Source organism: Sorex araneus, chromosome 3 (genome assembly GCF_027595985.1).
Source record: "Sorex araneus isolate mSorAra2 chromosome 3, mSorAra2.pri, whole genome shotgun sequence".
In the NCBI taxonomy this organism is placed as follows: Eukaryota; Metazoa; Chordata; class Mammalia; order Eulipotyphla; family Soricidae; genus Sorex; species Sorex araneus.
The window spans coordinates 88,474,048-88,496,942 of NC_073304.1; the positions used below are offsets into that span (position 1 = coordinate 88,474,048).

A 22,895-nucleotide genomic window follows, 5' to 3' on the forward strand; every position below is an offset into this window, starting at 1 on the left:
TCTCAACTCAAATATTTTAAGTATAGGTATAAAATAGTGGCACTTATTAATTTGAGTGATGCTTTTTTTAAGCACAGCATATCAGTCTTTTGTGTCACGGGAAAATTTTTTAAAGGCAAAATTCCATTAGAATATTTAGGTTGTTTAATTAAAGAAATCTCTTGTAAATCTAAGGTTGCCATTCATCTCGAAATGTCATGTTGTGTTTTGCCAGTTTTCCCAGGTCTTCATTGTATGAATACATATATACAACAACATATATACATAAAGAGATGTGAGACTTTTATTAATTTTTTTGATTAAAAATTTTTTTTATTGAATCACCATGTGGAAAGTTACAAAGCTTTCAGGCTTAAGTCTCAGTTACACAATGCTCAAACACCCATCCCTTCACCAGTGCACATATTCCACCACCAAGAACCACAGTAAACTTCCCCCCACCCCCGCCTGTGTAGCTGATAAATTTCACTTTACTTTCTCTTTACTTTGATTACATCCAATATTTCAACAAAAAACTCATTACGTTTTTGATAATCTGGACAATTTAGAAAATTTGACAAGGTTTTTAATACCCCCTTATCCCCTCACACACACCTTTCCTTTGTCACTTTTGTTGCTGTGACTGGGGTTGCACACACACCAGGGTGTGGTGTACGCACATTCAGTTGTGCTTACCAAGGATCAGACTGCAGTGCTGGTATACTGTGCCACAGTGTTCACTTGAGGATTACAGTCCTTTAGTTGTGATGTTTGCACACATGCTCACTGGGGTCACAGTCTTAGTTGTGCTCCTGTATATGCTTACTTGTAGTGTTCACTGGGGTTACTTTAATGTTCACACATGCTCTTGCCAGGAGTCATACTCTGTAGTCACACTTCTTTGGTGTTGTGCTTACCCACACCTGTGTTGCAGCCAGAAATGACTTGTGACTCTGTCACAAGTGGAGCTGATAGGATCACATTTGATACATGTGGCAGCACCAGGGATTGAACTCTTGATCTCTACATGCAAGGGATAATTCTGGTCATTCTAAATTGTTCTTTGGGCCCCTTATTGCTTTTCTTTTGGACTTTAATCTCTTCATCTTAATAATGTATAAGATTTTCCTGAGGTTTAAGGGAGCATTTCTGTAAAAAGGCATAAGATCTTTGGTTTTTATTATTTTGAGTTTACAATTATTATTGCCATTGTGATGCATATTAGAAGTGAATGGGAAGGGGTAATTCAGCTTTCTGGAATGTGTTACTTTCTTAGGGAACAAAATAACTTGCTATAGAAAAAAGTACATTTAAGAACCACTGAAAGAAGTGAGTAATAGTCTCATCTTTCCTTTTTGAGATTCCAAACCAAACAAAAGAAACACAAGTACTCCTGGATCTTCTTCCTGACAGAATTGGTCATGGGACATTCCTCAATTCATCAGATGAAGATTCTCTGCATCTAGTAGACTTTGTGAGGCACCACCGGATACCACTGGGTAAGATTCAGGACTTCAGATCTTCCAGATAATCCTCTGTCCCTTTCTTCTCCAGCCCACCCTACCCCCGGTTTATAACTCACAGGTAAAGCATAAAGAGATAAATGTCATTCAGAGATTAAAATTGCATACTGTATGTGCTTTCTGAGCCTCACTTGTTAACAAAGCTTTAGTTTCCATTCGATGGTGACACTAGTGCCTTTACCTGTCTTGCTCACCTAGCCCCTGGAATTAAAGGAATAGGGTAATCATGTATTTTGAATGACTTAAACAAGATCAGCATTACAAAATGTCTGATCTTCATGTAACAGTTAAGAATTATAGGGCCACAGTGATTGTACAGTGAGTAGGGCACTTGCCTTGCACGCAACCTACCCGGGTTTGATCCCCCACATCCCATATGGTCCCCAGAGCTCACCAGGAGTGATTCCTAAGTGCAGAGATGAGTAACCTCTGGCTACCACTGAATGTACCCCCCCCCACACACATACACACACACTCACACTCACACACAAAAGAATTATAGAAAAATATCAGGGCCAGAGAGATAGTAGAGCAGGGAAGGCGCTTATCTTGCACATGGCCAACCTCGGCTCAATTCCTGACATCCCACATGGTCTGCTGAGCACCACGAGGAATAATTCCTGAGTTCAGAGACAGTAGTAATCTCTGAGCATTGCTGGGTATGGTCCCAAAACAACAAAAAGAAAATACCCGTAGATTTTTATCTGTCATCTTACCATTATTCCATTGTCTACAGATGTATACTGGAGCTGTTTTTATTTAACAAATATTTATGAATTTCCTACTCTGTTTAGTCACTGCTGAAATGATTGAATTGCTGGGAATACAATAGAAAATAAAACAGATTGAGTTTCTCTTTCAAGGGACTTGTATTTTAGTCACTGTCACTGTCATCCCGTTGTTCATCAATTTTCTCAAGCAGCACATCTCCACTGTGAGACTTGTTACTGTTTTTGGCATATTAAATACACCGCGGGTAGCTTGCCAGGCTCCGCCGTGCAGGCGAGATACTCTCGGTAGCTTGCCAGAGGAGGAATCGAACCTTGGTCGGCTGCGTACAAGGCAAACGCCCTACCCGCTGTGCTATCGCTCCAGCCCTGTACTATTTTAGTACAAATAAGAAAGATCATAAACAAATATGTAAGAAGAGAAGCATTAGGGACTTTGAAGAAAATATAAAGGACAGATATGTGTTTTGATCACTTTTGACCAGACAGACAAGAGAAAGCCTTTCTACAGAGGGAAAAAAGTGCCTGGCTAAAACTGAGTCTACCAAATGGGTAGAATTTACAAATTAGAGGGGCTGGAGCAACAGTACACCAGGTAAGGCATTTGTTTTGCATGTGGCTGATCCAGGTTCAATACCCGGCATCCCAAAGCACTGCCAGGCGTAATTTCTGAGTGCAGAGCCAGGAGTAACCCTGAGCATTGCTCGGAGTGCATCCCCCACTCCCCACCCCCCAAAAAATTTTTTTCTAAATTTACCAATTTGTCAAAATACTTATGCGGGTATGTGTTTTTTATAACTCATTATAAAAATTGCTAAATTGCTTATATTGCTAAAAACTATATAGAGTTTTTAGAAATTCCTAATGAGTGAGGTTTATTTGTTTTAACTAAGGACATTTTGGGAGGGATGGGGAGATTCTTAGTTTATATATATATACATATACATATATTTAAATTGAATCACAGTGAGGTACATAGTTAGAAAGCTGTACATGATTCAGTTTCAGTCATACAACGTTCTAACACCCTTCCCTTCACCAGTGTACATTTCCCACCACCATTACTAAGGACATTTTTAAATATCCATAAAAATAGAGAAGATAGAAAGCACTTGCATGGGATTTTACTTGGTATAGTGGCCCAGCAGAGGGAAGGGGCAGGTTGAGTTTCCATCCATTTGGACTGAGTGGCCCTGTTGAGGCTGCCTCACCCAAGTCAGCCAACACCATCAGTCAAGTCACTTTACTCAACTGGAGAGCCTGGTATAGTATTTCAAAACAGAAATTTGTTAATGAAGACATCCTCTTAAGATGGGCTTACCAGTAATAGGTGGCTGTCTGAAAGAGTTTCAATGTTTTCTCTGAGCCATGGAAATAGCCCATTTTTGCTTATGACTCCTTCTAATACAACTACTCTCAGGTAGTGCTGCTGTTTTCCTATTTTTATTTTAGCCTCCAATGTAAGAACAAGGAACACCCCTTCAAAAATTTTTGTGATGACACATTTCTTTGCTTCTTCAGAGTGACTAGCTTATTACACTCTCCTTTCTTTTCCATTTTGCTAAACAGAAAGAAAGAAGTACATGGCTTGAAGGAGATGTTCGTTCTTCCCTGTCTGGGTCAGTTGCTGCCAGAAATTCACATACATTTTCTGCAGTTTTACTAATTGCAAGTCTCACAACTAACAAAAGGTCAATTCTGTAAAATAACAAACGACTGGAAATTAGTATAGTTTGGGAAAATTTCTTTCAGATGAATTTTTATGTATCTGCCTGGTAAACACTATGTGAATCCACTGAGTACTTTTTCCTCTTTTAATCTAGAACTCTGTTTGACCTCAAACATTAAAAGTCAGACAGTTCCATCTTATGACCAGCATCATTTTGGATTCTGGTACAGCATTGGCCATCCTTCTGTGATCTGTGTAAGTGTGAAATATTTGCTCTTTTCAGTCCCCAACTTACATTAAATCAGAGGTTCATTAGGGAACTGACTGCCTTGCATGCCTTAATGTTATTCCCAAATAGAGGTGTCATTCCCAAGCAGAGGTGTAAGAAGGGATTTGGGGCAAAAGAGGATGCAAAGGACCAGAATGAAAGACTCAGCTCTATGGGGAAAAGTTTTTTTTTGGCCTACCACCCCTTTTCAGAAAAATTATTCAGTACCTCACTGAAATCTACCATTACCACCCACTGGACTATTCCAGCATCTCCCAGAGGCATTATTGTTCACCGGAGGAAACACTGTCTTTTTTTTTTTTAATTTTTTTCACCATTTGGAAAGTTACGAAGTTTTCAGGTTTAAGTCTCAGTTATACAATGCTCGAACACCCATCCCTTCACCAGTGCACATATTCCACCACCAAGAATCACAATATAGCTCCACCCCACACCCCCACACCCCTAGCCCCCCCAAGCCCCTAGCCCCCCCACCCTTAGCCCCCCCACATGTGAGCTAATAAATTTCACTTTACTTTCACTTTGATTGCATTCAATATTTCAACAAAACTCACTATTATGGAAACACTGTCTTTAAATGTACTTACTAAAACTTCAGACAGACAAAACTCTGCCTAGCACTCATCCTTTTACACTGGATTTTTATTTTACCTCAAGTGAATCCTTGGCATGGTATGTTTTTCTTTTGAACCTAACAGTGCTCAAGAGGCCTGGGCGCTGACCAAGCAAGACACTGCAGTGCTTGGGTCCAGCAGCACACTGCTGCTTAGACTTAGTGGTTCTGGGTATCACCCCATACTGCTTGGGGTCCATGCAGACATATCAGGTCCAGGGCCACCCTGCTATGTATTAAAACCTCCCTACGTGATTTGAATATGTAGCCATGGCTGAGGAGCTTTTGTGTTTGTGCTTTGCTTTGACAGGGGCTACTTTTGGCAGAGCTACTCTTGGCTTGTCTTTGGGACTGGTCCTGACAGTACTCAGGGAGCCATGCAGTTAAACCCAGAGATCCCTTATGCAAAGCATGCACTTCAGTCCTTTGAACTATCTTCCCAGCCTTTGTTTTTTAAGGATAAATAAGTCTGTTCATAGACCTGCATGGATAATTTTTATTTTTATTTTTATTAATTTATTTAATTGAATCACCATGTGGAAAATTACAGAGCTTTCAGTCTTAAGTCTCCGTTTATACAATGCTCAACACCCATCCCATCACCAGTGCACATTTTCCACCACCAGGAGCCCCAGTATACCTCCCCCCTACCCCCCACTCCTCTAATTTTTAGACCTCTGCTTAGACTCTTGGAAGTTTGGCAAATTGGAAAATCAATTATAAACAAAGACTTTTTAAAATAATTTACTTTGTCATTTTCAAATGCTTTTGCTTATATTGACAGACCGATGATAAGGGTGTTTTTGCAACAAATCTTTCTCAAGAATATAAGCTGGCAGCTGAAACATTTCATTTGACCCAACCCCAGTTGTGGGATTTGTCTTATGAGTCCATCAACTACATCTTTGCTTCTGACGGCACCAAGTCTGAACTGAGGAAGAAGTGGAATCACCTGAAGCCCAAAGTGTTATATTTTTAACTTGTAAGGAGGTGAACTACTTGCAAATATGGTTGCAACCAGGATCTTCCGCCCATATTCCATCACCAGCGCCTGCTCATAGAAGGTGCTTGGCAATTGTGTCTTAAATTGACTAGTGCGCTCTGAAATTTTACATAGCTCACCTTTTGCTGCTAACTGGAAGTCAGAATGTTTCTGATAACCAAAATCCTGTCCACTGGTGATATTGACCAGTGAGCAGTCCCATCCGTTTGATTCAGAAAAAAAAATTAAAGTAGTTTTCAGCAGAAAAAGTTTTAGAATTACTAGCTCAAATAAGTTGGGGAAAATAAGGAAAGAAAGGACTTGGAAGCTCTCTAATTTGTGACATTCCTATAGTTCATTGTGTTCTTTCAGACTCCCTTCAATTAAGTATTCTCCAAAACTGTTTTCTTCAGGCTATATTACAGATACAGTATTATATATATAATGCATATACATTACATATGTAGTATGTATAGTAGACTGTATTACATATATTGCTTTTTTTTAATAACCCATAGCAGTGAGGGTTAATGTCCTTTGGGTTTGGCCCCAAAACAAAAACAAACTTTTGAGATCTGAGTGTCACTAGATAGCTTTATGAATGTATAGGAGTAAAGTTTTAATATTAGATCTTGAATTACATAATAAAGCCATCCTACACTTAAGTTTAGGATTATCCCATCCTAAACTTCTCTTTTCTTCCCTATCTGGTCATCATAAAAATGATTTTTGAAGATTTGACAAGTCTATATTCAGATTATAGTAAAAGAAGTGGCAGCAACAATGAGAACATATTACAACTGATTAGAATATTGATTATCCAGCTCCTCCTAATACATTCTTTTGCTGCACACCCAACCTAATCTGAGGCCTTAGGAGTTCTCTAAGAGGGGCTGGAGTGATAGCACAGCAGGTAGGGCATTTGCCTTCTACATGGCCGACCCAGGTTCGATTCCCAGCATCCCATATGGTCCCCTGAGCACTGCCAGGAGTAATTCCTGAGTGCATGAGACAGGAGTAACCCCTGTACATTGCCAGGTGTGACCCAAAAAAGCAAAAATAATAATAATAATAGTTCTCTAAGAGTATAGTCAGTGGACTTGGTTTCTCTTCTCTAAGAACTTTAGAAGGCTGTTATTTTGCTTCTATCAAGACTGGACAGACATGCTGATAAGTAATGGTTTGTGAGCTAGTGTGAGATAAACTGTTTTTACTGAGATAGGGAACATATATGACCTGAGAAATTATGTGGTCTGGCCCTGGTACATAATGAGGCAGATATGTATGCTTCTCATTGGCTGCCCTTTGTAGCCTGTCTGCTCGTAGTGAATGGTTCATGAATGGTGATATAAATATTCAAATAGTCCATGGTAGAAAAAATGGTTCCCCACCCCTCTAGGAATTTCCCTTTTCCTCTTCTTTATTTGGCTATTGGAGCTGATCCTGGTTCCCTTAAAGCAGGCCTGAGGAGCCAGGAGGTAGTACAATGGTTAGATTTGATTATTGGCACCACATGATCCCCCAAGCATTGCAGGTGTAGCACTGAAGGCCCCTGGGGTGGCCTAGGTATCCCCAGTAACTCAGGGCCTCAGCAGTATCACATCCTCAGGCCCTTGCATTGAACCACCAGCCCATTTGACTGAAATCACATGTGGGAGCTCCTGCTAAATAAATAAGACTCACTCTCTGTGCCAAATTGTAATGCATTCTAATGGTTTGTTTTAATAAAGATGCAAATACCAAGGAAGGATTTTCATTTTAATTTCTCTCTCACCTCATTCACATTTTTTTCTCTGCTAGAATACAAAGATTCAAACAAGAATACTCACAGTAAATTGCCCCTCCCCAAAGAAATAGGAAGAAATACAACTTTATAGACAGCTTTTATTAATATGGTATCCCTGAGAAGCAGATTAAGGTATAAACATTATTCAGCTTAACAGAAATGGAACTGGTTGCAAGAATAAAACATTTTTATTTTAATATCCCAACAAATGCTTTTTCCAAAAAACTATACATAAAGACAATAATTTCTCATTTTGGAAAAATATAGCATCTTCCTAAGCCATCCTAAGGCACTGTTTCAGATTGGTGTTCTTTGTAATTTCCTATATGCTTAGGCAGCATAATTGAGATACCAACTCTCCATAATTTCTACTGTTAGGAGATTCTTTGTACTAGGATTCTTTAGCACTAGAACCCTAATTAATCTCTCATCCAACATCATAGAATATTCCCTCTCCCCACTACTTTCCTACATCTCACTCTAGCCACAGGACTCTAGTTAAATATAAATATCAAATCCTAGCCTTGGCTGTTTTCTTATTTTACCTTTCCTCTGACCTACCCTTCAAAGTATCTTTTTTACAAGATACTAGTTTCTGGCTTTCATATTTCATATAAGCTAGACCCCTAAAATTGCTCAGTTTTCCCCAGTCAGCACTGGGGAAAATTAAACTTTAATTTTCATTACATAGTCTATTTTTGCCCTCTCTTTCATCTCAAAAAACACGTCTCTTCTTTTCCTTATCTCGTATACACTCAAGGGGATATGAACTTTCTAAAACTGAAAGAAAGTCACTGTCACTGTCATCCAGTTGCTCATCCATTTGCTCGAGCATGCATCAGTATTGTCTCCATCGTAAGACTTGTTACTGTTTTTGGCATATCGAATACGCCACGGGTAGCTTGCCAGGCTCTGCCATGCGGGCAGGATACTCTCGGTAGCTTGCCGGGTTCTCTGAGAGGGACGAAGGAATCAAACCCGTGTTGGCCAAGAGCAAGGCAAACGTCCTATCCGCTGTGCTATTGCTCCAGGCCTTCTCAAACTGAAGGTTTCTTAACCTTTACTCCTTTGAACCCATCCTGCTTCACCAAGTTTTTTCTTTTAGCAATTCCAATATACCTTAACAACTTATCATCTTACAACTATGTTTGATAGATTTTTCTAAAACTGTTGCAACTATACATGTGCATTTATAATTTGTCCACATCTGTGCCATCTGTTTTATAGAGACAGAACAGTTTAACTTGTGCTATACAGGGCTTATCACACTACTAGAAATAATTATAGCTATAATTCAATAATACTTGATTATAAAGATCAGAATGTATTTAAGGAGGTGCTTTAAAAATAGATGTATACAGGGACAGAGAGATAGTACAGTGGGTAGGGTGCTTGCCTTGACCCAGGTCCAATTCCTGGCATCCCATATGGTCCCCTGAGCACCACCAGGAATGATTCTTGAGTGCAGACCCAGGAGATACCTCTAAGCATTGCTGTGGCCAAAACAGATAAAAAATTATAAAATAGATGTATAAAGTTGAGTATGTGCAATATATGCATGGGTATTGGCAATTCCACTGAACTGAATATGTTGTCCTCTTTGCCCTTAGGGTAAAGAATTATTGGCACAATGTAATGTTTTCCCAGTTCACTGGAATGCGGCAGTAGCAATTGCTCATTGTAGGTTAATACTATACAAGGTAGATAATACGTGACTTTGGAGTGTATAGATTTCCTCTTTTTAGAGCTTTAGATGCTTTTCCTGTCACCATATTCAGCTGGCTTATTTTCTAGGCTTCTGGGCCATAAGAGACAGATAAAACTGAGATAAGATAGGCCAAAAAAAAAGAGAGAGAGAGAGATAAAGAGAAAGAAAATTCAAGAGGCTGGAGAGCCAGTAGGGGTTAAGATGCTTGTCTTGCGTATGGCCAACCATGATTCAATTTCTGACACCATGTTTCCCTAAGCACAGAATCAGGAGTAGCCCCCAGCCCCACCCCTTCTGGAAAAAAATTAAAAACACCTAAGAAAATTAAACTAGATGCTCTAAGTGTAGTTGTATATTCCCAAACTCCAGGTTTGGAAGAAACTAAGAAGTTCAGGGTCATATCTCAAAACCATGTAAACCTAGTTTAAACCTAGTTTACATGGTTTTCCCATAGTTTACACCTAGGTTCTGGGTGATATGTCCACAGATGAGAAACAAGACAAACATTTAAACTCTCTTTTACAGTAAATTAAAAGTTTGCAGTGGAGGCCAGAGTGATGGTATAGTGGATAAGGGGCTTACCTTGCATGCGGCCAACCCAGGCTCAATCCCTGCATCCCATATGATCCCCTGAGCCTGCCAGGAGTGATCCCTGAGCCAAGAGCCAGGAATAAGCCCTGAGCACCGCCAGGTATGGGCCCTCAGCCCCCCCCCCCACACACACACCCTTAAAGTCTGCAACAACACATATCATTCTGAGCAAAGACTGAAGTGAACAGGAAGATTCACTGTTGTGCATTTACATTGTTGAAAATATACCCGTTCAATAAATGCAGGTAATAGGTTTTTCTATTCAATATACAGCTGAATCATTGGAAAGAGTTCATATCAAGCTCTTGGGATCTACAAAAATGTCTTCTCTGTTAAGGGAAAAACATAGACACTATCCATTCAGATGTAGACCCAAAAAAAGGACTGAAATCTTCCTTTCTTTCTTAAGACTGCCTTGTAAAATTAAATCTAGATCCAGAAGAAACAAACTAACAGTGGGGTGCATCCTAAAGATTTTACTAATGCTAGTTAGGCACAGTATAGGAGGTACATCTCACTATAAGAAGACTTCCAGACATACATTTATTGAAGCTCTTTTCTTTAAAGAACCTCAGGGGCTTACTTGGGTGCTGGTTGTGAAAGCAGCTTTTCTCGTGTATGAATTTCTCGGTGCTTATTCAGAACAGAGCTTTTACTGAAGCACTTGCCACAATCACGACACCCATAAGGTTTCTCACCTGTGTGGGTTCTATGATGGGCACGTAAGTCAGAACTCTTACTGAAACTCTTTCCACAGTCGGTACATACATGGGGTTTCTCTCCAGTGTGGATCCTCCGATGTGCACTGAAATGAGAACTGTTATTGAAGCTTTTTCCACATTCTTCACATTGATAGGGCTTTTCTCCTGTGTGGGTTCTCTGGTGAATTATAAGACTTGAGCTTTGATTGAAACGTTTTCCACACTCACCACACTGATATGGTTTCTCTCCTGTGTGGATCCTCCTGTGGGTGATGAAGTTTGAGCTGTCACGGAAACTTTTCCCACAATCAAGACACTTATAAGGTTTTTCTCCAGTATGGATTCTTCGGTGTCTAATGAGGCGCGCACTCCAACTGAAGCTTTTTCCACAGTCGGCACATTTATATGGATTTTCCACTTGATGGGATATCTGATTCATAAGGTGGGAATTAGGACCAAAGCTTTTGCCATGTCTCAGATACTTGTAGGGTCTTTCTCCTGAGTAAGGTCTTTGATGACTAATAACTTTACCTAAGTTCCTCTCTGGGAGTGTTGGTTTTCCTCTTCTTTCCCCTGGAGTTTTTTCCCACTGTCTTCCTGATCTGTATTCACTCTCACTTCTTCTACCCTGGTTAAGACGCCGGGAAATTTTCCTTTCTGATCTTGCAAGCAATGTTCTATGTAACTGTACTTCTTCAGAAATATCCCGTTTTAGATTCACTTCATTTTCAAATCCAGCCTCAAAACCTGGTAAGAGAATAGACTTTTTAAAATTATTTATTTCTAGACTAGGGAATAACTCAGTGGACTGCATGTGTGCTTTGCAAGCAGGGCTAAAGGGCCAGCACTGCATGATCTCCTGGAGTACCACTAGGAGAACCTCTGAGCACAGAGCTGGAAATAATTCTCAAATACCACCAGATGTGACCCCGCCAAACAAAACAAAATTATCTATTTCCTTACTTCTATGTTTTAGCTAAAACAAAGATCACATTAAATGCTTAAACATAAAAAATTAAAGAGCTCTAGATCTCTAACTACAATCTATTAAAATTCTAATGTTTGCTTACTTGTCAAGTCCCTGTTGATGAACTTGAACATCGACTAAGAGATTGAACATGTACCTCACTTGTTTGTCTCTGTTTCTTTGCTTGCTTATTTCCACTCTGGAGAAGCCTGTATACTTCTCCAATTCTCAAATATATGCTTTTCCCTCCCTCTCCCATCACATCTTTCCAAATAAGTATCAACAAAAAGTACCTGCTTCACCAAAAAAGGAAAAAAAAAAAGAAATCCAGTAGTTCACTTACCTATTTGGTAACCTATCACATGCTTCCTATCTACATAGGAGCTGATTAATATATTCTTTTCCTGGATACCTAGGATCTTCAAAAAACCCTTTCAGTATAATGAAGAAAACTTACCAATTTAAAGACTATCGCCATGCTTTGAGGGTAATAAGACACTTTCTGATGCTGTATTTTTACCTCATTTCAGATCTATCATAGTATTCTAGTTTGTGTCCTTTGCTAGTAATTGAAAGGATTAGATAGGAATACTCAGGCAGAGAAAGTTTTATATCTAAAACACCTGAAGAATTCCTTCCCCCTCATATCCCAATAAATGTTGAGAACAAAAAACACAGGTTAGAGAGGGACAGAGAGAGAGGACAGCAGGTAAGGTACACGCCCTCAATGCGATGGACCTGGGTTCGATCTCTGGCACCACATACGGTACCTGAACCTGTCAGGGCTTGCACTTAAACACATCCAGGAAGAGCTCTTGAGCACTACATGGTGTGGCCCAAACCCCTCACACAGGGTAGAAAAGTACATAATGTTTTTCAAGGAATAAAAAATTCTTCTGTTAGAGATAAACCTTACTAGGAAGTATCCCTCTAAAACATTCTCTTTGCCTGTGGAAAAGTAATTATAAATGTTCCAAAATACTATTTTAATGTTCAACCTAAGCTTCCCCTATACATATATATATATATAAAAGGCATATATATATGCCTTTTTAAAAAAGTTTATTGAATCAGTGAGTTACAGTTACAAGGTTGTTCATGATTGGGTTTCAGTTATATAATGTTCCAACACCCATCCTTTCACCAGTCTACATTTCTCACCACCAATGTCCCCAGTTTTCTTCTCTCTCCCCTTTCTCTCTCTCTACCTTTAATACTTTCCTAAGAACCAGATATTAGGTTCTTCTGGGTCTAGACTGAAACTTCTTAATTTTCTATGAATCTGTTGAATTTGAGATATTTCAGATTAAACTTTGGACTCTGGATTCCCAAAAGTAAATCTGATTACAAAAGAATGATAAGTATATACCTATATACTCCTCCTCAAAGGCAGATTTCTACCCAGTGGTTAGTCTTATGAAATGCCCCTAGAAATAGATTCCTTTAACTAAATGAAACTAAATGAAATTTCAGAAATTTAAATAATATAAGTATATATTATGAGTCTCAAAAGGATCAAATTTTGCCATTTCCCAAAACACTAGAGAACAGCATTTTCTAGTAGAACAAAGGAATACTCCATAGACTCTATAGTCCATGGAATATCCTTGAAGAATACTGACTTGCAGAACTTTTGGAAAGAAAACTAATACTAAATACTTAATATGTCCCTAGGCATTGTGCTAGGTTCTTCACCACTAGTTCATTCACATCAGCCTACAATGTAAGTAGGTCTCACTATGTAAGCAAATTTACATGGTTAAGTGACTTACTCTAAGGTAATAACTTGTATAGAGCCCAGGTTCATATGCATATACGTTTGACTAAAATTAGAACTCTTCCGATGAGAAGGAAAACCACAGTGAAGCTATGTTTTGCTTTTATTTTTTTCAACATAGCAGCTAAGAGTCAAAGGGTCAATTCTCTAAAAACTTCAGATATGCAAATGTATGTCAGAAGATGAAAAGATTCTTTCATTTTCACATGTGAATAAAGCAGTTATACAGTTAGTATACAATCTGAAGCTAGAAGGGAAAACGTGAGAATGAATGACCTTTTGAAATCAACTACGTCCTGTTATGGGCATATATCATGCAGCTTAAGAAATGTTAGCTTGCAGAATGGAGAAAGAGTACAGTGGGTAAGGCACTTGCATTGCATGCAGCCATCTAGGGTTCCATTCCTGGCTCCACATGTGGAACCCCAGCAATACCAGGAGGATTCCATGAATGCAAAGCTAAGAGTAAGCCCTAAGCACCATTGGGTGCCACTATGCCTTCCCGCCTCCCTGCCCCCCCCCAAAGAAAAAGCTAGCTTCCAGATTTCCTTCTCAGTAAATTGCCTGAGATCTCAAGCTTTCACATGATGATAGCAGATTTACAAAGTTTGCAATTATGAAGAGGCAAGTCACATGAATAATTTATCTCCCATAAGAGCCATTTTGGTAGATAGTTAACAGGGAAGAGATAAGGCAATTTCAAGAACCTATGCGAGCCAGGCATAGGAGTCCTTGTTTTCAAACTTATGATTTTCTCCTAAATTCTACTGCCTCCTTTGCTTTTTAAGACAAAAAGGATCTTACCACTGGGGCTCTGGAATAAGACTGGAGCACGGTTCCTAACAGCCTCTGGGGGTGGTAGCTCAGTATCCTCATCATCGTCTTCGTCATCATCATCATCAGAATCTTCTTCTTCGATCTCTTCTGCATCCTCAGCTTGCTTCTCAACATCAATGTCACTGGCCTGGATGAGGCAAGAAGCTTTCTCTTCTTGGCCATCAGCAGGTGGGACAACAACCCTGGCACTTACCAAAGCATCCATCTCTTCATAGAAGGGACAGGTTTCTAATGTTTGGCCATTCTTGACTTTCCGATAGCTAGTCTGTAGACTTTTAAATTTTGTCCGACACTGCTCTGGTGTCCTAAGGAAGCCATATTCCCATAACCGCTCAGCCACTGCTCCATACAATTGGCTGTTGCGGTGACAGTTCTGGAGGGCTTCATAAAACTGAGTTTCACTAAGAATTGCAAGGTAAGTCTTGGTCTCTTCATAGCCCCAGTGTACACCTGCCACCAGAAGAAAAATTTCAGCACCACTTAATCCAGTGTTTTAGACCTTCAACTCCTCAGACCTATCAGCTACACCATGATAAATCACCTAAAATTTGGGTTCCTGAAAAAGAGTAAAAATACTTCATCTTTCCAAAATCTACACTAACTACAGAATATTTTATCTATGTCCTGTACCAGTTTTACAGAGACCTTTACTCTGACATTTTGTTTAACAATATTAAAGGGCCAGAGAGATAGTACAGCAGGTTAGGCACTTGCCTTGTATGCCGCTGACCCGGATTCCAATCCCTGACATTCCCAAGCCCAACCAGGAGTGATTTTTGAGGAAAGCCAGGTGTGGCCCAACCCCCCTCCCTCCAAAAAAGAGGCCATGCTATCTGATTTCTAAAGCAATTACTATGTATACTGGAATAAATATAAAGAATCTCCAGGGGGCTGGAGCCATAGCACAGCAGGTAGGGTGTTTGCCTTGCATGCAGCTGACCCGGGTTCGATTCCCAGCATCCCATATGGTTCCCTGAGAACCGCCAGGGGTAATTTCTGAGTGCAGAGCCAGGAGTGACCCCTGTGCATTGCCGAGTGTGACCCAAAAAGAAAAAAAAAAAATCTCCATCCTGCTGGTTTTTCTGAAATTCTAACTGTGGTGGTGTCATTTAGAGAAATAAATACATTTAGAATTTCCTTAGGTGTTAGTGATAAATTTTCTTTTGTTTTGGGTGCCACACCTGGCTATGCTCAGGGCTTCATCCTGGCTCTATGCTCAGAGATCACTCCTGGCACTGCTCTGGTGATTTTATGTGGTGCCAGGAAATTGAAACCAGAGTCAGCTTCATGCAAGACAAGAGCCTTAAAACACATTGACTGCAGGGCTGCAATCTGTATTAATTAAGCCATAGCCAAGCATTAGTTACCAGTAGTATGTGCTAGCATCAGAGTTAACCTCTGTACTATTAGCCAGCCAGGGTGTCTCTTCTTAGATTAGTAAGTGAAATCTCCATGAACACCCAACAGGAGGCTTCAAAGTGTTTCTGGAATGAACACATGGAGACTTAGAGGGAATAATGTACCTAAATAGAAGGCATAGAAGCTCCCTGTCTTTTCCCCAAGATCTTGCCCTTTGCCTCTCTTCCATATCCTTAAAATTTCTTTGTAATTAGTCAGAAATCTAGTGTAGCATTTTTCAACCATTTTACACCTACAGAATAGCACCTGTCCTGCATACTGGTCATGAACAGGTAGATGTAGCCAAGGTGGCAGACCAGTGGTTTTCAACCTTTCTACACCTGTGAACTCATACCAGTCTGTGACTGAAGACCACCAATCTAGTGAAAAACAGGTTTCCCAAGTTCTGTGTGCTGTTATAGCAAATTAATTAAACTTGGGAGAGTATACTGGGAACCTCTGATCTATAACCAGTCATCAGAAGCATAGAGAATCTTATGGGCTCATAACTGAAACCCAAAGTCAGGAGGAAATTGTAGTACCTCTGATCAGTCTGATCTGCCAGTTAGCAGCACAAGGAACTGTATGGAGTTTGTAACTAGTATTTAAAGAGGGTGGTCTTGGAAGATTGAGCCCTTAAAATGTGGACTCTGATGCTAGCTTCAGGTTAATATCAGAATTGAGCTGAATTATCAGATATCCTGATGGTGTTAAGAACTACTTGTCAGTGGGGCCAGAGAGGTAGTACAGCAGGTAAGGTAATACAACCTGGCTGTAAGCCCTGACCACTGATGGGTGTGGCCCCCCAAAAAAACTTTTAAAAATTGCTTGTTGGCATGGGGAGTCTCCACACACAACTCTCACTGGAAACTGGGTCTGGGAACTCTCCAACACTGATCCTAACTAAAAAATAACTGATTATCATCCTTAACTTTTCTAAAAATTGTTTTTTCATCAGCCCTGTTTCTTCTGTTTTCCTGAGAATGGGAAAAATCTCAAGAACAGACTCTCACAGAATTTCATTGTTGTCTCATCCCTATGACCTTTTTTTGTAACCCAGCAATAGCAAATGACTAGAGGGTACAAAATAAGGATTTAGTAATCATGCAACTCATCCTTAAATTGAAAAGGACTAGCAGAAGTCAAGAAGGAAGGAAACAGCAAACAGAATCTTCATGCCTGAACCCATGCAAATGCTGCAGGATTCCCTTCTCCCTGGCTTGTGCAGCACTTTGTCAGGATGATTACAGTCTGAATCCTGAAAGTACCCAAGAAAGAGGAAAAGGAGCTAGTCTTTTCCTACTTGAGAGGCAGGTGCAGATTATAATCCTTCCATTATTCTCTCAATTCAAATAAAGGAGAAGAGAAAAAAAAACTGGGAGACAGAATCAGCACTGGAAAAATATGGGGCTGGGATGGGAAGCAGCCGCTAGCATGATCCACATTTGTGATTTGTTTTCTTAGAAAAAAAAAAAAGGTGGAGATTAATGAATGAAAAAAAGGAAGGAAAAGGAAAACTAAAAGATCAGAACAAAACTAAAGTAACCTCACACAGATAATTTTAAAAGGAAGAAAACAATCACTGTTGGCAGTGGAAATGCAATGTTACAAGGATGTTGTCCTGATAACAAGTCCCATTTTACAGTTAAAGAAAAATACTTGGACATGGCTAGAGAGGTCTCCAAAGTCATTCATTTTTGGTAGTCTTCTGACCCATGTTTTGGTGTTCTTTTCATAATATAGTTGAACAGATTCTATCGACAATAATAAGATACTTTTTTAAAAAGTTTCTTTACAAAAATAATATTTCAGCATAGGGTTGTTAAACTAAGTTTCTTGCTGCAGAACTTCTTGGTCCTGGTAAAATGCTAACTTATGCTGCAAATCTCAAAGAGGAGACAAAATGTCTTCCCAACTTTGCAATCTTTACAATCTTTCCCTATATATTCTAAGAAAAAAGAAATACACATAATCTGACTTTGAGATTGGGGAGAGTAAGAAAATAAAGCACCATGATCATATAATTGGTTCTCCCAAATATTTTTCTCAATGAATTTATGATTTTTCAGGGAAATCAGGAGAAAAATCTATTAAAGAAGTGAAAGCATGAGAATCCTTCATAGGACTTTTATTATCTGAGTGTATTATAAGTACCTAAAATTATTCTTTTACTTACTCATCTGATTTTTTAAAAAATGGAATAAAATATACATAATTGGTATACATAATTGATAGTTGCCACACATAATTGATAGGACTGGAGCGACAGCACAGCGGGTAGGGCATTTGCCTTGGATGCGGCCGACCAGGTTTGATTCCTCCATCCCTCTCGGAGAGCCTGGCAAGCTACCGAGAGTATCCCGTTCACATGGCAGAGCCTGGCAAGCTACCCGTGGCGTATTCAATATGCCAAAAACAGTAACAACAAGTCTCACAATGGAGATGTTACTGGTGCCCGCTCGAGCAAATTGATAAACAACGGGGCGACAGCAACAGCAACCTATGTCTAAGTCACGTGTTACTGAAAGTTGATGTTAAGCTTCCTATTATGTCCAATTCAATTCTGCCTCAAATATAATTCCAAAATCCCAACAAGAAAATCTTACCACTTGGGCTTCGAAAAACGACAGAGGCAGTTGAGTTGTTGGGGTCCTTAGGCGTAACCTCCTGGCCCATTTCATCACTGTCAGACTCCTCAGCAGTGGTCTCTTCTGCTCTCTCATCATGCTGCCAGTCCCCTTGCCCTGGCTCTTCTCTCTCAGTGTCACTGCCCACCAGGCCAGAGTGAGACACTGCCTCCTCAAGGCCATTGCTGGGCAAAGCAATGACCTGAGCACTCATCAGGGCTTCCATGTCTTCAAAGAAGGGGCATGTCTCAGGTGGGTGTCCATTCTTAACTTTTCGATAGCTCTTTTGGAGACCTTTGAACTTGGTCCGGCATTGTTCTAGGGTCCGGAGAAAGCCATATTTCCGCAGCCGCTCAGCCACAGCCCCATACACTTGGCTGTTTCGATGACAGTTTCGGAGAGCCTCATAAAACTCAGTCTGACTGAGAATTGCGAGTAGAGTTCTCGTCTCTTCATAACCCCAATGTACACCTGCCACCTTTTCATCCTCAAAGGCCCGGTGATCCTGTTCCACCCAGTTTTTTCTCTCTTTCCTGGATGATAACAAATCAGCATGCTTTTGTTTATCTCCTGTGGCTTGCAGTTCCTTCTCCTTATCTGGGATCCATGGCTGTCCTTGCTCCAACCTGGAGACCATACCGGATTTAGGAAATGGAAATCCTGCTTGTAGGAAAGTAAACAAAATATAGTTTGGACTGGTCTTTAAAAACATCTCTGAGTTCATACCTGCCTTTTTTATCCATTAGGTTTATAAAGCAAGTAAGAAAATGTTTTTAGGAAGTTCATTGGGTTGAAGAAAGTGGGGAAAATAAAACCTAAAAAAATAGTTACTTTCCAGAGCAAGGTAATGAGGAAAAGGTTTTGTTGTGTGTAAAGTGCATATATCTGTTCCTAGTTACTCTGAGGCCACCTGACCAGCTGTAAGTTGTGGCACTGCTGGGAAGTCACCTACCTCCTGTGTCCTATATCCTCCACTTATTACTAAAGAATTAAACTCACAGGGATTTCAAGGAGAGGGGAGCAGAGATTATCTTCAACTCATTCACATCCTTTTCATTTCAGTCAACAATTTTAAAGGCTTCCCTTTCGTGTATCCTTCATTTCTACATTTAAGTTGAAGGCCTGAGCAATAGTACACTGGGTAGGGTGTCTGCCTTGCATGCAGCCAACCTGAGTTCAGTCCCTGGCACTCCATATGGTCTCCCAGTACCACCAGGAATGATCCCTAAGCTCACCCAGGGCACAGAACCATCAATTGTGGCCCCCCCCAAATTTTTTTTCATTTGATACTTAATTTCTTCTCACATTGGGAAGGGCATAGTCACCAATGCTGCTAACACTCCACTTTGGTCTACTCACCTCACACTGAGCCTTAATAAAATGTCCATCAGGCACTGTCCATACAGTGTAGGTTCTTCTTTTTAAAACACAGTGTACTATTATTCACTGCTCTGTGCCTTCAGTTCTTCCTTCATCCAAATTTAACCCATCCTTCAAAAAGTTTCTCAGTGCCCCTCATGAAATCTTCCCAACAGCCTCACTCATCTCCCATTCTGCCAGACTCCTACTGTGCCACCCATTGCATTATCAAGTAGTTGTTTGACATTTTTCAATTCAGTTCAGTTCATAGTTTTTTATTATGTCCTCAGTCATATTATAAGTTCTTTGAGAATAAGCACTTTTTCTTATTGCAGAATTTTCTGCAAGGTGAAAAGTACATAAGTATTCAAACACTGCAAGTCTGTCTGTGGGGTTAAGAGACTGTATCTGAGTATCTAAATAAATATAGACCATTACCAAATTCACTGCAAAAGGTACTAACTTTTAGTTAAAAAAATAAATCATGAGGGGGCTGGAGTGATAGCACAGTGGGTAGGGCGTTTGCCTTGCACGCGGCCGACCCGGGTTCAAATCCCAGCATCCCATATGGTCCCCCGAGCACCGCCAGGGGTGGTTCCTGAGTGCACAGCCAGGAGTAATCCCTGTGCATCGCCGGGTGTGACCCAAAAAGCAAAAAAAAAAAAAAAAAAATGGTTGCATATTTGAAAGTTGCTAAGAGTAGATCTAAAATATATATATATATATACATATATATACACACATATATATGTATATATATAATATAATGCAAACAAGAAAAACAAGTTCTACAGACTTGTGCAAGAATTTAAGCACCATGCACAAATACAATGAGAATGGGGAAAGCTACAAGTTCTGGGAGTGACCAGAAGAACAATAATCATCAACTGAGTTATACTGAAAGAAGATGCAGTGAAATTCTGAAGCAATATTCTTACTGTCTCAACCTATTAACTCACGGGGAGGATATATATAATTAGTTCTCTAAAATTAAAACTATTATTTGGAGAACTTTTAAGTTTCCAAGGGAGACTTGGAAAATGAGTAGATCTGAAGAATGTAGCTTTAAGGGAAGAGCTTGGTATTAAAGTTTAGGGCCAGGGAGCATTTGCTTTGCATGCTGCAGCCAAGGGTTCAATCCCTGACCTCTGAGCACCACCAGGAGTAGCTCATGAGTACTACCAGGTATAGCCCAAAAAGTTAAAAAAGAAAAGTTTAACTTGGAGAAAGGCAGTAACTTAAAGGAAGATGTGCCTTCAAGAATAGAAAAGAGGGACAGGAGAGATAGTACAGTGGGTAAGGCACTTGCCTTGCACCTGACCCAAGTTCAATCCCCAGCAGCTCATATGGTCCCAAAGCTCACCAGGAGTGATCCCTGAGCACAGAGCCAGAAGTAAGCACTGAGTACCACCAGGTATGCTTCCCCCCTCCCACCAGAAAAAAAAAAGGACAGAAAAGCATCTGCATCTAGAAAATACCTTTCTAGTGTCATTATAGGAGAAATAAAATAGTTCTAAATTCTGAAAAAACAAGCAAGGAAACCTTTGGCACTTATTAAAAGAGAAATAGAACACTACAGTAAGAGGCTTAACTGCACGCCTCTAGGAGGAATCCAAGAAATCCCATATTCTACAAATTCCACTCACTCCTGATAATCCTTTCCCCACTCACTATTCCCAACCCTATTTCCCAACTTTGAATGGCATCCTGTCCTCCCATATGAATCTACTCCTCACCGCTCCTTTGACAAGTTCTGAGCTTCTCCTTTGGGTTCATCTGCTCCTGTGGTCCCAGGTCTGGGCTTCTTGCCCTCTCTTTCTTGTGTACTCCCCTGGGCTGGGGCTCCACTGACTCCTGCTGAATACTTAATAACTCTCGTGATGATTTCAGGGGTGTCATCTTCTCCAAGCGAACTTCCTGCCCCTTCACAGAGACTTTGACCTAGAAACAACCCCCATTAGTTGTCACTGCAAAGTCATAATGAGGGGCATTCCCAGAGGAGATTAATACCCCCAAAAAGATCATACCCTTCTGTCATAGCTGGGTGGTGGTGTGGGGGGGGGGAAATTACAGGAAGCAAGGGTCTTTAGAACAGCTGAAATGCAACCCAGAGACTAAGAAATAATTCCTTTTCTTCCCTACTTTGAAAATTAAAAAAAAAAAATACCTAAATTCTGAAAACTCTTAATAGGGGAGCAAAGATACACCCAGGTAGCATCTCCAGATAAGCTGTATCTGAAAAAGTTACCTGTCTCAGGACCAGAAGTATAAGCATCAACCAAGGGAAACTGTGCCCCTCTTTAAACCTGTCTATACCTGAACTTGGCCTTTATCCTCTATCCCCATTACACACTTATGAATTCCCCCACCCTTCTCACCGAATGTCCAGGTCTTCCAGGTTCTCTCTCTAAATCTTCCACCAGAGCCACTGCCTCCTCTCCATTTTCTGGACGCTGCTCCTGCACCCAATTCTGGATCTTCCCTGGTAAGATGGTCAGGAACTGTTCTAGCACCAGCAATTCAACAATCTGCTCCTTGGTGTGCACCTCGGGCCTCAGCCACCGACAGCAAAGTTCCCAGAGGTGGCTGAAAGCTTCTCGGGGTCCAGCTACCTCCTGGTAATGAAGCCTCCTGAAGCGCTGCCGAAAGGTCTCACAGTTAGCGCCATTCCCTCTCAGGGTGGGTTTAGCCATCGTTCACAGCGAGAAAGTCTGGTCTTATTAGGATTAGGGTTTACACCTATCTTCCCATGCTCTTCAAGAACATCCGGCAGATGAGTCTCTCTCGGGAAGAGTTTCCTCCTAAGGAGAGAGAGATAACACCATCACAACTATACTCATCAGTCTAAAGTGCTGCCAGAGCTGCCCTGACTTCCCATCTGTTTGACACCAACGTCAGGACATGAGAGACGTCTTTGAAAGCTGCACTTATGGAATGACTTCCAGGACAGGCTAAAAAGCAGCAGAGAATATAAATACGGTCTGTTCTTCTACTGCCCCCGGCCCATAATCCGATCCCTTTTAGCTCCCCTGATCATAAAGAGTTCGAACCAAACTGGAAACCTGGGCAGCACGACTAAGACAGAGGGGTCCCCACCAGGCTGAAGGCAACAAAAATCTGCGCAGCTAGCTCCCCCAGGTCCTCCGTGTCTCCCCTACCCCCTCGCCCCCCAACACCAGCACTCCCAATGCCCACCCCTGGCAAAAAGCAAGCACTGCATACTGGATCTTGGTTTCCCTCGGAGCGGAAAGAATCACACGGCAGACATTCGGGAACTCCTGACTGGAAGTCTGCGCATCGGGGCAAGTTGGCTTTGGCTCCTAACGCGAGGGCCTCGCGGACGTGGGAAGAATCGCGCTAA

General features: G+C 40.7%; 2 protein-coding genes across 5 annotated transcripts in view; one reads left to right on the forward strand and one right to left on the reverse strand.

Annotated features, from left to right (window-relative positions):
- ADAL (adenosine deaminase like) overlaps positions 1-10,376 on the forward strand; it is a 30,685-nt gene extending 20,309 nt beyond the window's left edge. For 2 of the 4 annotated variants that reach the window (XM_055130659.1, XM_055130658.1), the window contains exons 9-11: positions 1,340-1,478; positions 4,054-4,154; positions 5,586-10,376. In XM_055130659.1, coding sequence (XP_054986634.1) covers positions 1,340-1,478; positions 4,054-4,154; positions 5,586-5,780 — 435 coding nt within the window. In that variant the 3' untranslated portion in view covers positions 5,781-10,376. The remainder of the gene's footprint in view (positions 1-1,339; positions 1,479-4,053; positions 4,155-5,585) is intronic. The other 2 variants (XM_055130661.1, XM_055130660.1) reach the window with 2 other exon arrangements.
- A 62-nt stretch (positions 10,377-10,438) lies between these two features.
- ZSCAN29 (zinc finger and SCAN domain containing 29) lies at positions 10,439-22,893 on the reverse strand. Its single transcript, XM_004609610.2, has 6 exons — positions 22,757-22,893; positions 21,913-22,335; positions 21,271-21,475; positions 18,155-18,835; positions 14,118-14,600; positions 10,439-11,316 (listed from the first exon to the last, which is right to left on the reverse strand). Exons 2-6 carry the CDS (start codon positions 22,225-22,227, stop codon positions 10,448-10,450), a joined length of 2,553 nt encoding a protein of 850 aa, XP_004609667.2. The 5' UTR covers positions 22,228-22,335; positions 22,757-22,893; the 3' UTR covers positions 10,439-10,447.
- Positions 22,894-22,895: the final 2 nt, after the last annotated feature.